At 35.2% G+C, this 18,219-nt stretch overlaps 1 protein-coding gene across 1 annotated transcript in view; it reads left to right on the forward strand.

Moving 5' to 3' along the window:
• LOC121368213 (serine/threonine-protein kinase TBK1-like) overlaps positions 1–18,219 on the forward strand; it is a 53,579-nt gene that overhangs the window by 16,964 nt on the left and 18,396 nt on the right. Inside the window, exons 6-12 of the mRNA XM_041492847.1 lie at positions 203–293; positions 6,247–6,404; positions 6,693–6,803; positions 7,161–7,340; positions 12,904–13,109; positions 14,405–14,555; positions 16,508–16,742. Of these exons, the coding sequence (XP_041348781.1) occupies positions 203–293; positions 6,247–6,404; positions 6,693–6,803; positions 7,161–7,340; positions 12,904–13,109; positions 14,405–14,555; positions 16,508–16,742 (1,132 nt within the window). The remainder of the gene's footprint in view (positions 1–202; positions 294–6,246; positions 6,405–6,692; positions 6,804–7,160; positions 7,341–12,903; positions 13,110–14,404; positions 14,556–16,507; positions 16,743–18,219) is intronic.

The raw sequence follows: 18,219 nt of genomic DNA on the forward strand, positions 1-18,219 counted from the left end.
AGATAATGTATTTCATCTGGGTGTATAAGTTAGATAATGTATTTCAGCTGGGTGTATAAGTTATATTATGTATTTCAGCTGGGTGTATAAGTTAGATAATGTATTTCAGCTGGGTGTATAAGTTAGATAATGTATTTCAGCTGTGTGTATAAGGTGGATAATGTATTTCAGCTGTGTGTATAAGGTGGATAATGTATTTCAGCTGGGTGTATAAACTGACCGATTTCGGGGCAGCTCGAGAGCTGGAAGATGAAGAAAGCTTCATGTCTCTGTATGGCACAGAAGAATACCTTGTAAGACAACCACTATCTTTCTCATCATACTTCATCACTGTCTTTCTCATTAGTTTTATGAAAATCATTGTTATCTGGTAAATGAGAAAAGAAGTTAGCAATGTTACCTATATATGGAGGGTCCACGGAAAGCCTGTGATGTCTGATATACTGAGATAATTAAATTTTAAAGTTTACAACTCTGTAATAATGCAATCGTTCAACATTTATACCAGCAAGCATGGTTCACAAACAACCCTTAATGATCGACTGTAATTATGGACTTTTATGTTACCTGAGCATATTGATTATTATTCATTGGCTATTGAATGCTAATGTTTCTATTAGTAGCCAAGGGATCTTTTATAAGCACCATCCCACAGACAGGATAACACATACCACGGCCTTTAATATACGTCGTGGTGCACTGGCTGGAACGAGAAATAGCTCAATGGGTCCACCGACAGGGATCAATCCTAGACTGATCATGCAACAGGCTCCATCCTGCCCCCTGCATAAACATTTCTTATTTTCGACTTCTCCAAAATTTCCATCCAAATTTTGTAGCAAACTTACTTGGCACATGGAAAAATAAATTTGTGACTGGTTATTCTGTCTCGTTCCAACCAGTGCACCACAACTGTACAACGGCCGTGGTATATGCTATTGTGGGAAAGTGAATACAAAAGATCCCTTGCTGCATTAGAAAAAATACCAAATGTTTGATATCCAATAGGCGATGATTAATTAATCAATGTGGTGTCGTTAAACAAAACACACTTTTGTCATTCAGAGGGAATGAGGGGAGGGGCCAAAACACACTTGTCATTCAGAGGGAATGAGGGGAGGGGCCAAAACACACTTTTGTCATTCAGAGGGAATGAGGGGAGGGGCCAAAAATGGGGAAAATTAAACCTTTTTTTTTTTTTAATCTTTCAGAAATGCTATATATAATCAAATGGTTTTAAAATATGTGAAAGTTATTGGATGATTTATCAAAGTTGTGAATTTTATTGATATTGGGTCGTCTGTGCCTGAGGAGTGCAGAGTTCTACTGAGAAATGCATTGAAACTAATAATTTCTTCACAACTACTAGTCTAAGACAGTTTACAACTAAATTGGTGGGAAGTGTCCTTGACCCATGGAGAAACAAAAGTGTGAATTCTGACATCTCCTCTGGTTACTGTATTTTGTTGTCATTGTGACCATGGTATATACGACTTGTACTATTGATTCTCTGTTTGGATATCACAAGTCATTCCAGTTTATTACGTGTTTTTAGTGTTTTTAATGATATGACGTATTCTGAGGTAATGTAATCCTAATTAATGATGTATTTTCAGAAATTATCACTCATTGTAATTGCTGTATCTGACTTTCAGTAATTGTGTTGCCAAAACATTTCCTCTTGCTGTTTACTTAGTAATATCAAAATCATCTTGGTCATACAAAATAAAATGCAATTTAACTCTGTCCATATTACTTTGTTGGCTTAATTTTACACCTATGAAACAGTAATTGTCTGTACAAAATAAGACCCGATATGATAGGTGACACGTGTACAAACAAGACAATCGAGGGTAGTCAAACGATGCCTGTATTTACAAACTGTTGGGTAGGCATTACTTAATGTTCATTCAGGCTTGTTTTCTAAATTTTAATATATGTATAATACTCACATAATATTTTATACCAACAAAGAGAAGCACACTTTACAGACTACGTACCTACATGTAGCAGTAGACAGTATCGGCCTATTTTCTTCTCTCAGATAGGGCAACAAAAACATTGCAGCATAATTTACTTCTGAAGCAATATTGATGTGAAAAAAACCCTAAACATCTGATATAAAACTGAGTTATATGTAGATGTTGTCCCCATACTCATTGTACAATGATGACTAAATTCTGAAAGTCTGTTAGTATTTTTGAAAATGTGTGCATGTTATACATGTACCCCCATTAGAACATTGGCCATCAATGTGTGCTAACAGCCTATGACAAATCATAGGCATGGGAAGTGGGTAGAGGAAGAGAGGGCTCTGAAAATAATGCACCACCCATACACCCCCACTCCCCGTCGGAAAATCAAATTAATATGGTTTATACTTGAGCTACAAAGTACTTTTAATTATTATTGTTTTTTGGGTTTTTTAGTGGAAACAATATGCCGGTCTGCAAGCATGTATAGATGCTTTAGCCTCTCCCCCCATTTTTTTTCCCCTAGATCCAGGCCTATAATACCATGTAATAGTTCTAGTGTCACTCTCTCTCTCAATCCCCTCCCCCTCCCACGGTGAGGAAATAAAAATGTGTTGTCCACTGCGGACCATGAAATATGTTCAAGACAGCAGACGCATGTTTGTGAATTTTATCGGGGGGTGGGGTGGAGGGGGGTCTAGACTAATGCTGTTTATAGGGTGTTTATTCATGCTACACAGAAAATATATTGAACAAAAAGAAAAGAAACAAATTTGCTTGTGGGTTGTGCCATGCATGCACTCGTGGCCATGTGTGTTTGCATGACTACTACATTTGTATTACTATTAAAGCTGCTAGCAGAGATCTAACAGTGTCCTTGCTGTTATCTAACATAATACACATATTCAATTTAGAATTCAGCATCCCTAAAAACCTCAACATGATTTTCTAACATGTATTTGCACCATTGTTAAAAATGAGGAATGACTTACCAGTTTTGAAGTGTAGCTTTCTTAATTCAGCATCCTGCGATTTTCCTGGCACCTAAACATAAACATAACCTTCATTATTATAATTGTGCAAACCATGATGTTCTAAAATTGCCTGTACAGTCTGTCTTAGATATAGAAGACCAAAAGCAAAATTCTATTAGGACTAACATCAAGGTATAGGCAACATTAGTTGATGTGAATCGAACCTTTCTCTTGGAGAGGGATTAAAACAAAAATTGAAAATCTGAAAATAGGTTACAGGTGTGATTTTGGAAGGTACCAACTAATTATTATTTCTCAACTTTTGTAGAAAAAATCACCATTCATAAGCAGTGTGATATTCCCAATATACTGGGCAACTTATTATTAGTCAATGATTTATCCAGGGTTTTCCACAAGGGTCCTATAACTGATGGGATTGTGAAAATTAGACCAATAAATAAATAAAACAATTTACTTTTTATTGTTATGATTTTCAGTTATATCATGAAGATAACCGTTCTTAATTTTCTTTGATTCAACTCAAACATGACTTTTAAAAGTTGTACTTATTCACTTAGAATGTTGTACACAGCAATTGCATTATTTTTGGGATTCTGTTACTTTGTTAAATTAATTTATCAGAATAGACATAATTACCAAAATGTTTATTCACCAAATTGGGAATTTATAGCCAAGAAATTGGGAATTTTCAGTGACATTTGCTTTTAGGAAGGGGCCGATGTCCGGTACTGTACAACATGTAAATAAATCCCTATTAGTAGAAAAATAAATGTCTAATGGCCACTCATGTAGTATTCTCTATATAAATAAAATAATGTTTGGCAAAAAACAAACAAAACAATTAGGGTTTATTGGTGTGAATTGGACACTACACTTGTAAGCAGAACTTTTTTTTTTTTAATAACCAATAATAATTTTAAATGTTTTAAATTTTAAATTTTAAAACTAATTAAAAAAAAAAAGGTTATGTGTTGTCTTGGAAGGCAGTAACAAAATAACTTACAAGTCTGAAATTTGGAATTTACATTCACTTATTAATGCAAAACATATTATTGATCGGAAGTAAACATAAGCAAAATTGAACAACTTGGAAATTTATGACGTCATGATGGCTATGTTTTTTTTATCAGAGTACCCAACTCCCCCTGACTTTTTTATTGGTCAAAACAAATTCTTAAGTTCAAGTCCTGACGTGTGCAGTTCTGTTTGTATTTTGAATTGGTAAAAGATTCATAGCATTATGTTGATGAGTGATTGTAGATTTAAAGCTAGGTTTCAAATTCAGTTGTGTTTTAAAACACAAATTGTATATTGAAATCAATCTTGTGATTTTAAACACAATAATATGTGTGAAAAGTACAGTAAACTGTCTTATAAACATTACCCATATTAGAAATAAAACCCAAGATTATTGTTATTTATAGCTAAATTACACATTATATGTAATTTTCATAACAGTTTACCGTCGTGTCCTACAACATATAGAAAGAAAGTTATATTGCAGTAAACATGCACTGTTTGTTACATGTATGTTGTATACTATAGGTAACGTATACATTGCAACTTGTCATTAAACAAATGATTTTATATGTACTTACTCTGTTGCACATTATATCAGTGAACTATACTAATAAATGTACATTGTTCAGATCAAATACAAACATTAGAAATGTACATAAATTTTATTCAATCAATGATTATTACCATATCTATTAATATTAACATACCAGGTGTTACTGAAGGTGTTAATGGCTTTTTTAACAACCTGTGGCAATTCTAGGGAGTGAGACAGTTAGAAGCTGGAGTCCACGGTCTGCAGATCCAGGTCAGGTCCAGGGCGAATCCCTGGTCAAGGGTTCCGGGAAGGGGAGTGGGGGGGGGGGGGGGGGGGGGAATACATGTATCTCTTAATCAAGGATGATTCTGAATACCAGGTTACTTTCACCTTTCGTGAACACCTGATATTACTCTTTTTGACAGTGATTCATGAGTGCCATGATCATTGCCTCTCTCTCTATATATAGATATATCCATTGAGTTCAGCCTGATGCATGTTTAGATTTGATCAACCAGTCTTGGGGGTGGCAGCCAAACAAGCGACGTATGGATGTAGTGTCCTGGAGAGTGGAAACCCGTCTATAAATAAAGCACTGGAGAGCAATACATGGAGACAATCACAACCTTGTCAAAATACCTTTCAACTGTGTTGTGTGGAGATAGGTTTTTGTTGATGGTAAAGGTTTTGTCATTCAGATTTAAGATGGACAGTAACCAGTTCATTCATTAAATTTTTAACATGCTCCTATACCACGAAGGTTTCAAGCATGACCCCCCCGGGCTCGATCACTGGATGCCAGTGACCCAGTCCGGGGTGATCAGTAACCAGTGTCTACCATTTTCAGGCAGTAATTTGGGAGTACAATTATTAACAAAGATGATGAAATAATTTTTACTTTCTGTGTAGCATATTGTAGTTCATGGCACATTTTTGCTTTTTTAACAGTTCCTTTGTTGGCTCCCATTTGTAGCAGAGTATGTTGTAAATTTACAAAGTTTTGGTTCCGATGGATAGTCAGAGTTGCTAATTTTGAAGACTGTGATCAATCAAATACCGCATGAAACCTTACAGATTTTTCTTTGGCTGAAAATTAGTCAGCAGCCAATTGACGTCCATGTAATGAAAGCAGGGGTCTGTTCAGCATTAAAACATTGGATATTAGTAGCACCTGCGAGTGTTTGTTGGTACTGAACAGAGGGCTGGTTTGATATGCTGTATAACTATTAGTAGGTAGTGAATACAGACATCATATAATCGGCATATAATTCCATTCAGCTCGAAAATATAAACTTATGATTATAAAAAAAAATTTTTTTACAAAGCGTGAGATTATATAGTAGTGTTACGTGAGAGCATGATGTTTGTTACAAAATCCATGAGATCGACGACAAATGTGTGAGAGTTGACAATAGGTAGAAGTACACTTTAGTTTGACATGTTTACCTAGAGGTCCTGATTATTGTTGTATCTTTATAATGGATCATTACATCAGATAGGTAGAAGTACACTTTAGTTTGACATGTTTACCTAGAGGTCCTGATTATTGTTGTATCTTTATAATGAATCATTACATCAGATGGGTAGAAGTACACATTAGTCTGACATCATTACCATGTGGTCCTGATTATTGTTGTATCTTTATAATGGATCATTACATCAGATGGGTAGAAGTACACTTTAGTTTGACATGTTTACCGTGTGGTCCTGATTATTGTTGTAGCATCCAGACATGTATGAGAGAGCTGTTCTCCGTCGGTCTCCTGGCAAGGTGTTTGCAAGTACAGTTGATCTGTGGAGTCTGGGTGTGACGTTTTACCATATTGCCACTGGTAACCTACCATTCAGACCATATGGAGGCAGAAGAAACAGAGAGACAATGTATGATCGTTAAGTCTGTAATAAAAATAATATGATCATAGCAGACCTTATTTTTGTTTGCTTTAACTGTTGACTACAATTTAACAATATATTTGGTTTTTGTTGTTGGGGTTGGGTTTTTTTTTTTTGCAAAATAAAATATTTGTTGATAAACCCACAATTCTTATACTAGTAATTATGATTCCTTGTAAATGTACAGCAACCCAGGGATATCCCAAAATAAAACTACATGTGTCGTGTTGGTATTTCCTTATTTTATTGTATTTCTTTGATTTGAATGTTATCCAGGCATTTGATCACAGCTCAAAAGGAGCCGGGTGTTATTTCTGGGGTGCAGAGGACAGAGGGAGGGAAAATAGAATGGAGCAGAACGCTGCCAGAAACATGTCAACTTTCACAGTAAGTTGTCTTGTGTCCAGGTATGGTACTTAAGTTCATGTTTGGATAATTATTTTACTTTTAATTAATATTTGGAGTGCTATTTTATAAAAATAGTATAATGTTCTAAAAATTACACCTCAGATATGTCCATTAAATATTTATCCTCAACATAAAAGACTCTTTAATGGTCTTAATTTGTTTTTAATCTGTGAAGGTATGTGAAATAAAAGACTGAAAAAAAAGAACTATATTTAATTTAATTTTAAAGTAATATTGAACATTCACATTTTAAACCAAAACAAAAATATTCTTTTTATGAAATTTATTAAGTGTGTAAAATAACTGGGGTTTTTTTGTTGTTGTTTTCTTGTATAGAGGTTTGAGGAATATGCTGACACCATTTCTTGCAAGTCTCCTTGAAAGAGAGCAGCAAAGGACGGGACCATTTGAAAAGTTTTTTTCTGAAGCTGAGAATATAACAAGAAAAATTGTGGTGGACATATTTTGTTCCCTGTCAGGGTCAAGTCTTAAAGTTTATGTGGATCCAACAGACACGTAGGTTTTGTTTTCAATATGATAGAAAGTTAAAATTATTTTATAACACTTGTCTGTTGTGAAATTGTAATGTTTTAAATTGTTACATGTTGGATAAGCTAGTATTCCGATTACATTAAAATAGAAATGTTTAAAATCCATGTTACAAATCATGCTTTATAGTTGTACCTGTACTCTGATAATATTAAAACATAACATATGTTGCATGTCCATTAAAACTTAAAATCACATCTTGTTAGTTATGTAATGGTGATGTGGCTAGCAGATTGGAGATGTCACATCAGAAAACCAGTGTACTGGAAAAACACGAAAAGGAAAATTAGCATTTTCCATCATGCTGCATTAATCTGGCTATGCCACAGTAGCAGTTACTTGTAGACCACAACAGTCTATAGGCTGTACTATACTAAATAAAAGCCTTCACATGATATATTTATAAACACAATTCTGACCCATAAATATGAATACTACAACCCCTCCAAAGTATTAATTGAATAAACCTTTCATGGCTATTTATTTATAGGTACAAACAAAAACATAACAAAATGGGTACCATAATTACATGTACCAGGTGTTTGACACCTATTTTATAGGTGTGTACTGAAACATGAAATATTATAATTATTATTCATTCATTTATTAGTCCATGAGCCGAGACCTCAAATATGACCAATTGGTACCATCCGAGGGCACCAAACTTAACTATAACTTTTTGATAGGTGTATGTATCTGGATCTTAAAACACCATGATGGACTTTTCTGCAGGGTAGCTTAAGGTCAGAAAATTAGTTTTAGTAGAGAGGAGGTACTTTTCTAAAATTTTAATAACGTTTCTCTGTATTAATCTGTTTGTCAATATATAGATAGTTTTAATCACACAAACTGAAATGCACTTGTCAACATTCACCAGGAATTCATTTTGAACTATCCCCAGCTAATTAAAGCATTGTAATCCAAGATGGCCACCAATATATAAGCAAATCGTAAGTTATAACAAGGAAGTCATAATTTATCGCATTTTAGATCAACTGGGAAGATATTTTATGCTATTGAATACATTTTATGGGCCAAGGAATTCATTTGTAACAACATCTTGCTAACTGACATATTGCATTATCATTTCAATCCAAGATGGTCATGAAAATGGCCGCCAATAGTAAGAAGTGGCCATATCTTACATTCTATAATATTCCCCAATGAATAATTTATACTTTCAAATAAAGGTTGGGTTTTTTTATTATGAAAACATTTCAGTTCTAGTAATCACTTTGTAATACAAATACATTTTATCACTGCATAAATCCAAGATTCCAAAATGGTTGCAAAAACAAAGAAATGACCACTGTATTTGTTAAGTATCACCTAAAACAATCATTTTGAAACCAACTGCTACATTGTAAGGGTAAACCAATCCTTTTACCAAAATCATCTGCATATAAGTTGCTTCACATGGATCAAATAGTTCACAATGCCAACATTGCTGTGATAAATGGGCATATGCACGCAAGTCACCAGTTTATACGAAGGGTGGCCGAAAAGTTTTGGTATTAATTACGAATGGTGTATTGTACACTCATAACAGTTTGCATGTATTAAATAAAATATGTTTTATGCTCATATGCTGTATTTGAACCAAATACATAACTTGTAGCATATCTCTACAGTCATCAAAGTGACTAGATATTCTGATAAGATGGACAAAATGGGCCTCTGTATTGTCATCAAGTACCCTGTATCTAAACTGAAAGGACCAACTCCAACAGATATCCATGCAGCATTGGTATCAACTTTAAGGGATGATGATCTTTCTTTTGTCACTGTTAACAGTTAAGAGGTGGGCAGCAGAGTACAAGAGCAGAAGAGGGTGTCAAAAATGATCCAAGTCCAGGACAATCTTCAACTGACACTACCTTCAACTGACACTACCAAAGAAAATGTTGATAAAATACAAGGATTATCGACGACTCACCACACATCACATAGCCAATACAGTAGGCATTCCCCATGAGAAAGTTCAGGAATAAATTGGGTATAACAAAAGTTTCAGCACTTTGTTCCAATACACCTATACACCTGTTGCTGCCATGGCTGCTTTGTGTAACTGTAGCTTTGAACTTATTAATCCTCCTCCATATTTACCAGATTTGGCACCACCCCCACCCCCCCCCCCCCCCCACCCCCCCATCCCCCGATTTCTACCTCTTCTCAAACTTGAAGAAAAAACTAGTAAGCATTATGCAAATGATGATGATATTATTTCTTCTGTGGATGACCAGGAGGAAGCCTGCAACACTAGTGTGATCTAGGCACTCGAGCATCGTTGGAAGCAGTGTGTAGACCGCAGAGGGAATTATGTTGAAAAATTAATAACAACAGACACCATCAGTGTAATTCATCATAGTTAGGTTCAGAACATTTCAGCCATCCTTTATACTTTTATCATTCTCATTTTCTATCTCTATATAATTGATATATACTTTATCCTTGCACTGTCGACCAAGACAATTTATTTAAATGTATAATCATGTGACGCCAACATTTCTCACCATAACATGGCAGTTACCAGTATGCTTCAGCTATACCTGGAAATAATCGGCCATCACCAAATGAACTTAGTGGCTAATTATTAACAGGATTAAAAGGATTGCAGCGTTAGTTTTAGCATTTGTCCCATGACTACTAGCAAGAACTGCTAGTGGCAATGGGAAAACGGCAGTGAAACAGGTTGCTTCTCATATGATGACCCATGCCCTTCCAGGCTGTAATACTGCTGCTATAATATAAAGGGTTACAAAAGCAAGAGTTAACAACCTTCTGTCTGAAGCATTTAAACCTATTAAACCTGGGGACTTAGATGCTGATATGGATAAGTCATCAGAAAGGTTACATTTAGATGGTACAGACATTGATTAGTGAAAATATGAAGCTTTACATGTAGACTATGCACCCTCTGAAATCTTTCGATTCAGTACAGCTTTTAAAACCTATTTCGCCGACTGGGTAATGTTGGTGTTCAAGGTGATGTATTTCATGTCTGTGCATTGTTAGGCCACCTAAGATTGGGTTATGTACATTCAAAATCAATCAAGTTTTACTAGGCAGCAACCTTTTTATTGATATTTGATATGGCAACTCCTTTTGGTATTATTGTACGTATTACACAATAACTCGATACATATACTAGAAATTACAGAGAGAAAAGGTGATGTCTGACAAGTTTGATGAGACAAATTGTCCTAGCCATTCTAATCTAGTCATTCTAGTGAATTATCAAGAGACAGCAAATAGGGATGATGAAAACTGATTCCACAGTCTTTAACAAAACATCAGTTATTGACTTTGACTTGGCCATATATCACAGCCAGATTAACATTATAGACTTGGTCCATATGATGTAACATTTCTTCTAGATACAGTAGTTTCAAAATAGATTGGTGCACCCTTAAGAATAAGATGTCAGCATAAGAATTGTTTAGATGACATTCTAGATAACTTTACTTGTAGATATACAGGTATTTGTAATGGATTGAACACCATCAAAACTTAGCAGTTGGATTCAAAACTATTGTTTCAGGTGATGCATACAACATTTCTTTGTTTTTGCAGCCATTTTGTTAACCATCTTGAATTATGGAAATGATAAAATTTCTCAGTAGAAAGTTAATGCAAGAATTGAATTTCCTGCCCCCTATAAAACCCTGTATTTGAAGTAAAAATTATTGTTTGGGATAAATAGAATGTAAGATATAGCCACGTCTTACTCCTAACAACCATGTTCGGGGCCATCTTGGCTTTAAAAGATGATGCAACATCTCAGTTAGCATCTGTTGTAAATGTATTCCTTGGTGAATAAAAACCGTCAATTCCTAATTTCACAAACTTGCTATAATGGTGGCCATCTTGGATGGAAATAATGTTGCAATATCTTGATTAGCTGGGAGTAATTCAGTGTGAATCCTCTCACATCTAAAACACCATCATGAACATCAACAGTTTCGTCATTATTGATAAAGTGTTGTAGATGTTTCCAGTTCTGTTTTGACAGCCATCTTGGACGTCATCTTGAATATTTCAAAATGATCAAGAATACCAAATTACACCTCTCTGATCCTTAATCAACACTTACGACAGATGCAAAAGACAAAAGAACATTGTGGGTACCGATCTACAAGATTTATAAGTGTTTTAGTAAACACTAAAACACTGATTTCTCAGATTTTTTGACCACCTGAATGATAAATGTTAAAAAGTGTGAATACTAGGTAAAGTTACCCTATTGAAAAGTCCATCATGCATTTTTGTTTTGTCCTAGGATGTACTAAAACAATTACAACAGTTTTGTTTGGTGCCCTCAGATGGTACCAATTTTAGGTCTGACTCATGGACTATATTGTCATTTCTATTTCAATACATGAGACAATAAACACTGTATTAGACATTAGTTAGCCTATCCTTATAGCCAAATATACATGTAACAACTTACTGAGCCTGAAGGTGAAACAGAAATTACTTTTCCATGCCATAGCTGATTGCTTATTGTTTTTATTGTCTTTTATATTTACGCAACCCTTGCAATACACTAATTTATATAGTATTTTGTGCTTGGTAAACTATTGTGAATGTGTACCATAACTGAAACCACAATTTCCTTTACAAGAGACAAAGTCCATTGACCTTCATGCCGATCAGTCCATACCTCGCAGAGGAGGAAAAATTATTATAGGGGATGATAAAGTCTTATAGATCAGCAATATGCATGACTATTAGGCTTTTGTAGGAGGTGAACCAAGATTCGGAACACCTCAGCCGATCACGGTTTCTCAGTTTGATTCGATTTAAAAAAAAAGAAAAAAAAGTTCCTACCAATCTAATTAAAATTAGCTCCACTATTACATGTGGATCTAAGAGCAGGCTGTTAGAGCTCATGTCCATTTGACCTTTCATTTGACCAATTAAAACCTTACTTGCAAAATCAATGCCAGTGATTTGAAAACCTTCGAGATTATGCTGAGGGTATATGAAATGATTCGGGTGAATTATGAAGTATGCCAGAAACTAATTACAATATAAAATTTTATATAAAATTTGTTTCAAGACGAGAGAAAAAAAAACGTGATGGTATAGCCATAAAATCTGTTTATACTAGTATACAATCCAGAGTTTATTACTGCACTTTCCCCCTGATTTTTTTCAATGTTGAAATAGACCAACAAGTTTGCCTATTGCATAAATAGTCTCGCACAATATTTTTAGAATTTGTATGCTCCCGAATAATACTATATAAGGCGAAGTGTAATTGGTTGATATTTAAATTGTTATTTATAGATGAAATATCACCTGGACATGGGAGTCCACGCAATGCTGTTAGATCTACTGGTCTACCAGTAGAGCTAATTTTAATCAGATTGAGTTCCTATACCTACAATGTACCCTATTTTTTTCAAGGATGAAAGCTGAAACACATATTTGTTTTTAGGCCTAAGCGGTCTCGAATATCTGTAGGCCTGTAATATGCTTCTTTGTTTAATATCAATTTTGTTCGCTTTCTTTATTACTTTTGTAGGCTGTCCCAGTTGCAGGATTTAATAGCCATCCAGACTGACATAGCAGCAGCGGACCAGTTACTTATTTACCACGGAGAACTCTTCAGTCAGATTGTTGATCCTTTGGCTTCTGTTTCTTCTTACCCACGGGGAATAACCTGTCACAATCCACTGTTTGTGTTCAGTAAAACTGATGACAGTTGTTGCTTTACAAGCATAAGTGGTTGTAAGTTTCACCTAAAAATTCTATTTAGCTTGTTTGTTTTTACTGAAAGCACTAATGAACTTGTAGTATATTCTAGACATTGGTTGTGATCACACTGTCACAAATAGTTTAGATTCAAGAAGTAATGGGATAAATATCAGTACATATATTTTTTACACTCTTTGCTCTTTACTCCCATTGCTGATGTATATCCAGGCATCAGTAGTGTTTTGGTTAAGCCATATTGGACATATAAGGCTGGTAGGTACTGGGTTCACATCCTGGTACAGACTCCCATCCAGAGTGAGTGTTAACAACTCAATGGGTAGGTGTAAGACCACTACACCTTCCTCTCTCTCACTAACAACTAACCCACTATCCTGGACAGACAACTCAGATAGCTGAGGTGTGTGCCCTGGGCAGTATGCTTGAACCTTAATTAGATATAAGCACGAAAATAAATTGAAATGAAAAATGCTGATTTATGAAAGTTGCTAGTACATGTTGTCTGGTGTGAGAATGCCTCTAATAAATGCACGCTGTTGACTGACAAAGAGCAGCCTTTGAAGAGGCAGCTCATGAACTATCGAACACAAGACTACATATTGCATAATGATGTCTCTTATCCAACAGTCAGTGTTTGACCTTGCACTGGTAAGTTCTTGTTGAAGTATTCATGTGTTTTAGCTATATGTTTATTTTCATGATAGTCTCTGAAAGGTTTTGTTTTTTATAATGTTTGTATTTTGTTGTATTTCATATAATATGCACCAGGCTCTTTTTCCTTTAAAAAAAAAATCATCACTTTTTGAAGACCAGCATTTGAGGCCTGGCACTTAATTTTTCAAGCAAATTTTAGAAATAAAAAATAAAAATGTCCAAGTATGTTTATTTTTAAACTTTAAATTCACCTGTAACAAAATACAAACAGTAAACACAATAAAATGAACAAATTAATATACACTTGCACAGATACACATATTTTAAACAGCAGTTCTCTTACTATTATCTGTCTTAAAATTATAAATTAAAATATGTAATTTTACCCTTCGTACCCTCAGGCAGAAACCCTGACTTGTGCTTTTTAACTTAAAATGAAAGCAGCCTTTGAGTTTGTCCATACTCATAGGAAGTGAGGTCTCAGTTAGCAGTTATTTTATTTGGCATTTATTGGAGACAACGTTTTTTTAGGCTTTGTGTATTAAAGAAAATATGGTATCTATGGAATATAATTAGGGAATTTTTCCACATTTTTTGCAGTATCATTTATGCGAGATTTTGTTATATTTTAACTTTGTTTTCATTTATAATTTCAGGCAGTTTCCCCAACATCCAGTCATCTACATTCCTTGACACAGACTATAGCCTTTGTAAAAAGTCTTGTATCGTCTTGTACTCTCTACTGAGAAAGGTAGAAAAACTCAGCTTGCGGGGCCAGCTGGTGAACCAGGCAGTGGAAAACTTCAGGTGGGATTTCTGTATACTCATTCTTCGTGTATTCTTTACAGAATTTCTGTAGGACATTACAAGCTTTGAAATTGCTTTACAATGTGTCAGTAAATTTCTCAACTGGAAAATCTTCAATAAATAATTGGTTGTGTAGTCAATGCTTCATAGTTCTTGAATTGTATGTGGTAAAGTTAGACTGTAAACTTGTCCAGAGTGTGTCTGTGAGCAAAGACAATGAAAATATATGTGGTGATATTTTTGTTCAAAATGTTTCTCTTGCATTTGATTGACAAATATACTGAAAAAAGAAGTTAATAACAACCTTTTTCTTATTTGACTGGCAAGTATAACTTAACTTTTGGCCGGTGGTCATATCTGGGTTAGTGGAGTGGTTGTGCTATAGACGAGGCACTAGATAGAGATTCATGGAATCAACCGCTATTTTAGCAACTGCATTGTGCAGAGATAGGCTCTGATCACGTGTTAGTTTTGTCGTTTACATTACATGTAGGCATTACAAATGGCATTGCCTCTTGTATTTGTTTCGTTTATCAACAAACTTGATAATGGTAACCGAAGTCACAATATGGAACATGGAATCAGTATTTTATTAACAACAAAATACTTACCAGCTGCTGACGAAAACAGCACATGTTAAGAGGCTTGAATTAGGGGAATCATAATTCGGGTTTTACATATATCATGAAGAGGTCCTAATTGGGTTTAACTTGTCCAAATTGTAACTTCGGTTTATTGTATTTACCATTTCTATGAATGTATCTTTGTTGCATGATACAAAAGTTAAAGTTTGTTTTGCTTAACGACACCACTAGAGCACATTGATTTATTAATCATAGTCCATTCCTTGACGTGGTGAGGGAGCTTGTATATCTCAGTGACCCAGAGAGCTATTCCAGTAGGAGCTTTGGCTTCTGTTGGGGACACCCAAGCTGGACTGGGTAGAGGCTAGACTGATATGGACTAAGGATGAGGTAACCCTAACAGAAACCTCGAGTGCTGGCTGAAGTCAAAGGTATTGGGCCGCATGGCACACTCTAATAGACCACAATATCATGCATCAACAGCTATTATGACTACATTTTCCTCCAGGCTCTTGAAAACAATAAGCTTGACAGACTTTCAGAAGCCCTACATCCTATCAACAGTGTCAACCAAGTTGTGTTACAGTGGATCCCTGCTCACTGTGGCATACCAGGAAATGAAAATGCAGACAGACTGGCAAAACTGGGTGCAGCTAAAGAACAGGAGGATAACTGGGTAACATACGAAGAGATGAAATCCCATATTCAATTTCTCTATAGACCTCCCAAACAAACCTACTGTCCTGTCAAGAACAGGTCATCATTTTCCAACTAAGGACTGGACACAACAGGCTGAACCAGCATATGCATAAGAGGTTACGGCTGGTACCTGCTTCCATGTGCTGTGGAAAAGCAGAATAGACAACCGAAAATGCATAAACCTACAGCAGCTGAGGGAGAATACTTGGACAAATACAACAACTCTTCAGAAGAAGCAGTACGGCACAAGAAGTGATCTATAGAGAACAGTATATTTCAGTCACTGCTGGCCTTGACGTGTAGTCAACAAGCGAACGAAAAGAAGAATCTGCTATTGGATGTTAAATATTTGGTCGTTTTGACATAGTCTTAAAGAGGAAACCTGCTATATTTTTCGATTAGTAACAAGGGATCTTTTATATGTAACATCCCACAGACAGGATAGCACATACCACATCCTTTGATATCCCAGACCTACCACGAATCAGGCAAGTGCTTCAGCACTGGGATACATCCTTCCCCCCCCCCCCCCCCCCCCCCCCCCACCTGCATGATGCATATATCCAAATAAGCAGATTTGACTGTATTTGAATTTGGTTGCTTTTGTTTCTGTTATGGATGAAATTTACATATGTATATTAAAATGTTTTCTTGCTGGGGGGTTTTCAGAAAAGAATTGGACTTTAGGTTGATCAAGCGAGAAAGACATGACAGTCTGAGTCACTTTTGCCAAGCTTCGCTCCAGTGGCACCGGACGTTTATCCACATGCACAACCACCAAGTGCGATGTCTGCACATGCTGTATAAAAATGGACAGCTGCATAAGCCGGTGAAATGCTTCCTTGATGACATACAGGAGACACTACGCACATCAGTGGACAGCTGTCAGGCAGCTTCACTGAAGGTAATGTTTGCTTTTCTTGCCCATTGGACTGAATTAGCCAGCCTTTGCACGGTGCTAGATAAATATGTCTAGCACCCCGCAGGGTTACACCTAGCATCTGGAAAATGGGAGTCATCATGACTCACAGGGTTTTATTTTTGGAGTCGTGCATTCAAAAATAAGAGTCATCTATGATATATTTCTTAAATCACATAATTAACTGAATAACTGTCTTGTTTATATTACATCCATACATTATATCCACTATTCTATCTGTATAATATATATACATGTATATCCATTGTTTTTCTTTTTATAAATAATTTAGTGCCTTTTTTTCTCTTTTTATGCATCATTTGGCCTTATATTTAGTCACTCAATGCTGCATGGTAACGTTGCTTTAATTTGTAACATAGCTTCATTTGTGCAATAATTATGACAAACTCCTAAAATATGAGACGTGCTCAACCATCTCCATGTATTAAAAACAATAAAGAACAAGTCGCAATGATCTACATTTGGACAAAGGTACTGGCACACTACATCAACCACACTGGTTTTTACACTTACGTTACGTTAAACGTATTGATATGTTTGGGAACCAGTTAAACCGCTCGGCTATTTTCCTTTTGAACTTTGTAGTTGTTAGGTTTTTATGTACTTAAAAGAAAAAAGAAAAAAAAAATAATAATAATAAAATTGATTCACATCAGAAATATTTTGCGTCAACCATGACACACAGATTTTATTTAGGAGTATTTTAGGTAAATATTGCGTCAAATACCCAGGATTTCCACGTCATGTGAAACCCTGGGACCGGTGCTGGATGATTTTTACATATGCGTGACATCATAACTCATGTTTTACGACAACTGATGTCATAACTGACATTTTTTCAAAATTCTGTTTGCTATTTCACGTTGTATCATTGTTTTAAAAATATTTAAACAAATTAATATTTTCAACTTTATATTTATTGGTAAGTTGTTAGATTTTTATGTCGTTGCATAATGTGGACTATATTTTTCCGCGTATGATTAAATGAGTTTGTAGGTGAAATGTTTACGAATTGTTCTACAATTAACAAACCGTAGCTTACAAAATTAATATTTTGTTACTGTAATTAAATGGACAAAAAAAGAATCTCGGCCCTCACAAAAAACATTTTGTCCCTCGGGTTGGAATTGGCTTATCTATAACTCACAATGGTGATAGATTCTATTATGCTCACATCTCTTATTCCATCCACATATTTTGTCAGTAGCAATATTATTACACATTCTGATCAAAATATTCTGATCTTTGACAAACATTTGTTTAACATGATGTCTTTCGATGAAATATGTAATTTGCGCTAACTGTATTGAAAAATTTATTATAATAAACGTGACTTGGGCAAAGGATGCACAAAACAACCTGTCATATGTGCAATTATCAGAGGCCTAATATTGGTCAAGAGAATTATATGTAGGTCATGTTGACCTGCTTTCAACACTAT

Source organism: Gigantopelta aegis, chromosome 3 (assembly GCF_016097555.1).
Source record: "Gigantopelta aegis isolate Gae_Host chromosome 3, Gae_host_genome, whole genome shotgun sequence".
NCBI classification, from domain to species: domain Eukaryota; kingdom Metazoa; phylum Mollusca; class Gastropoda; order Neomphalida; family Peltospiridae; genus Gigantopelta; species Gigantopelta aegis.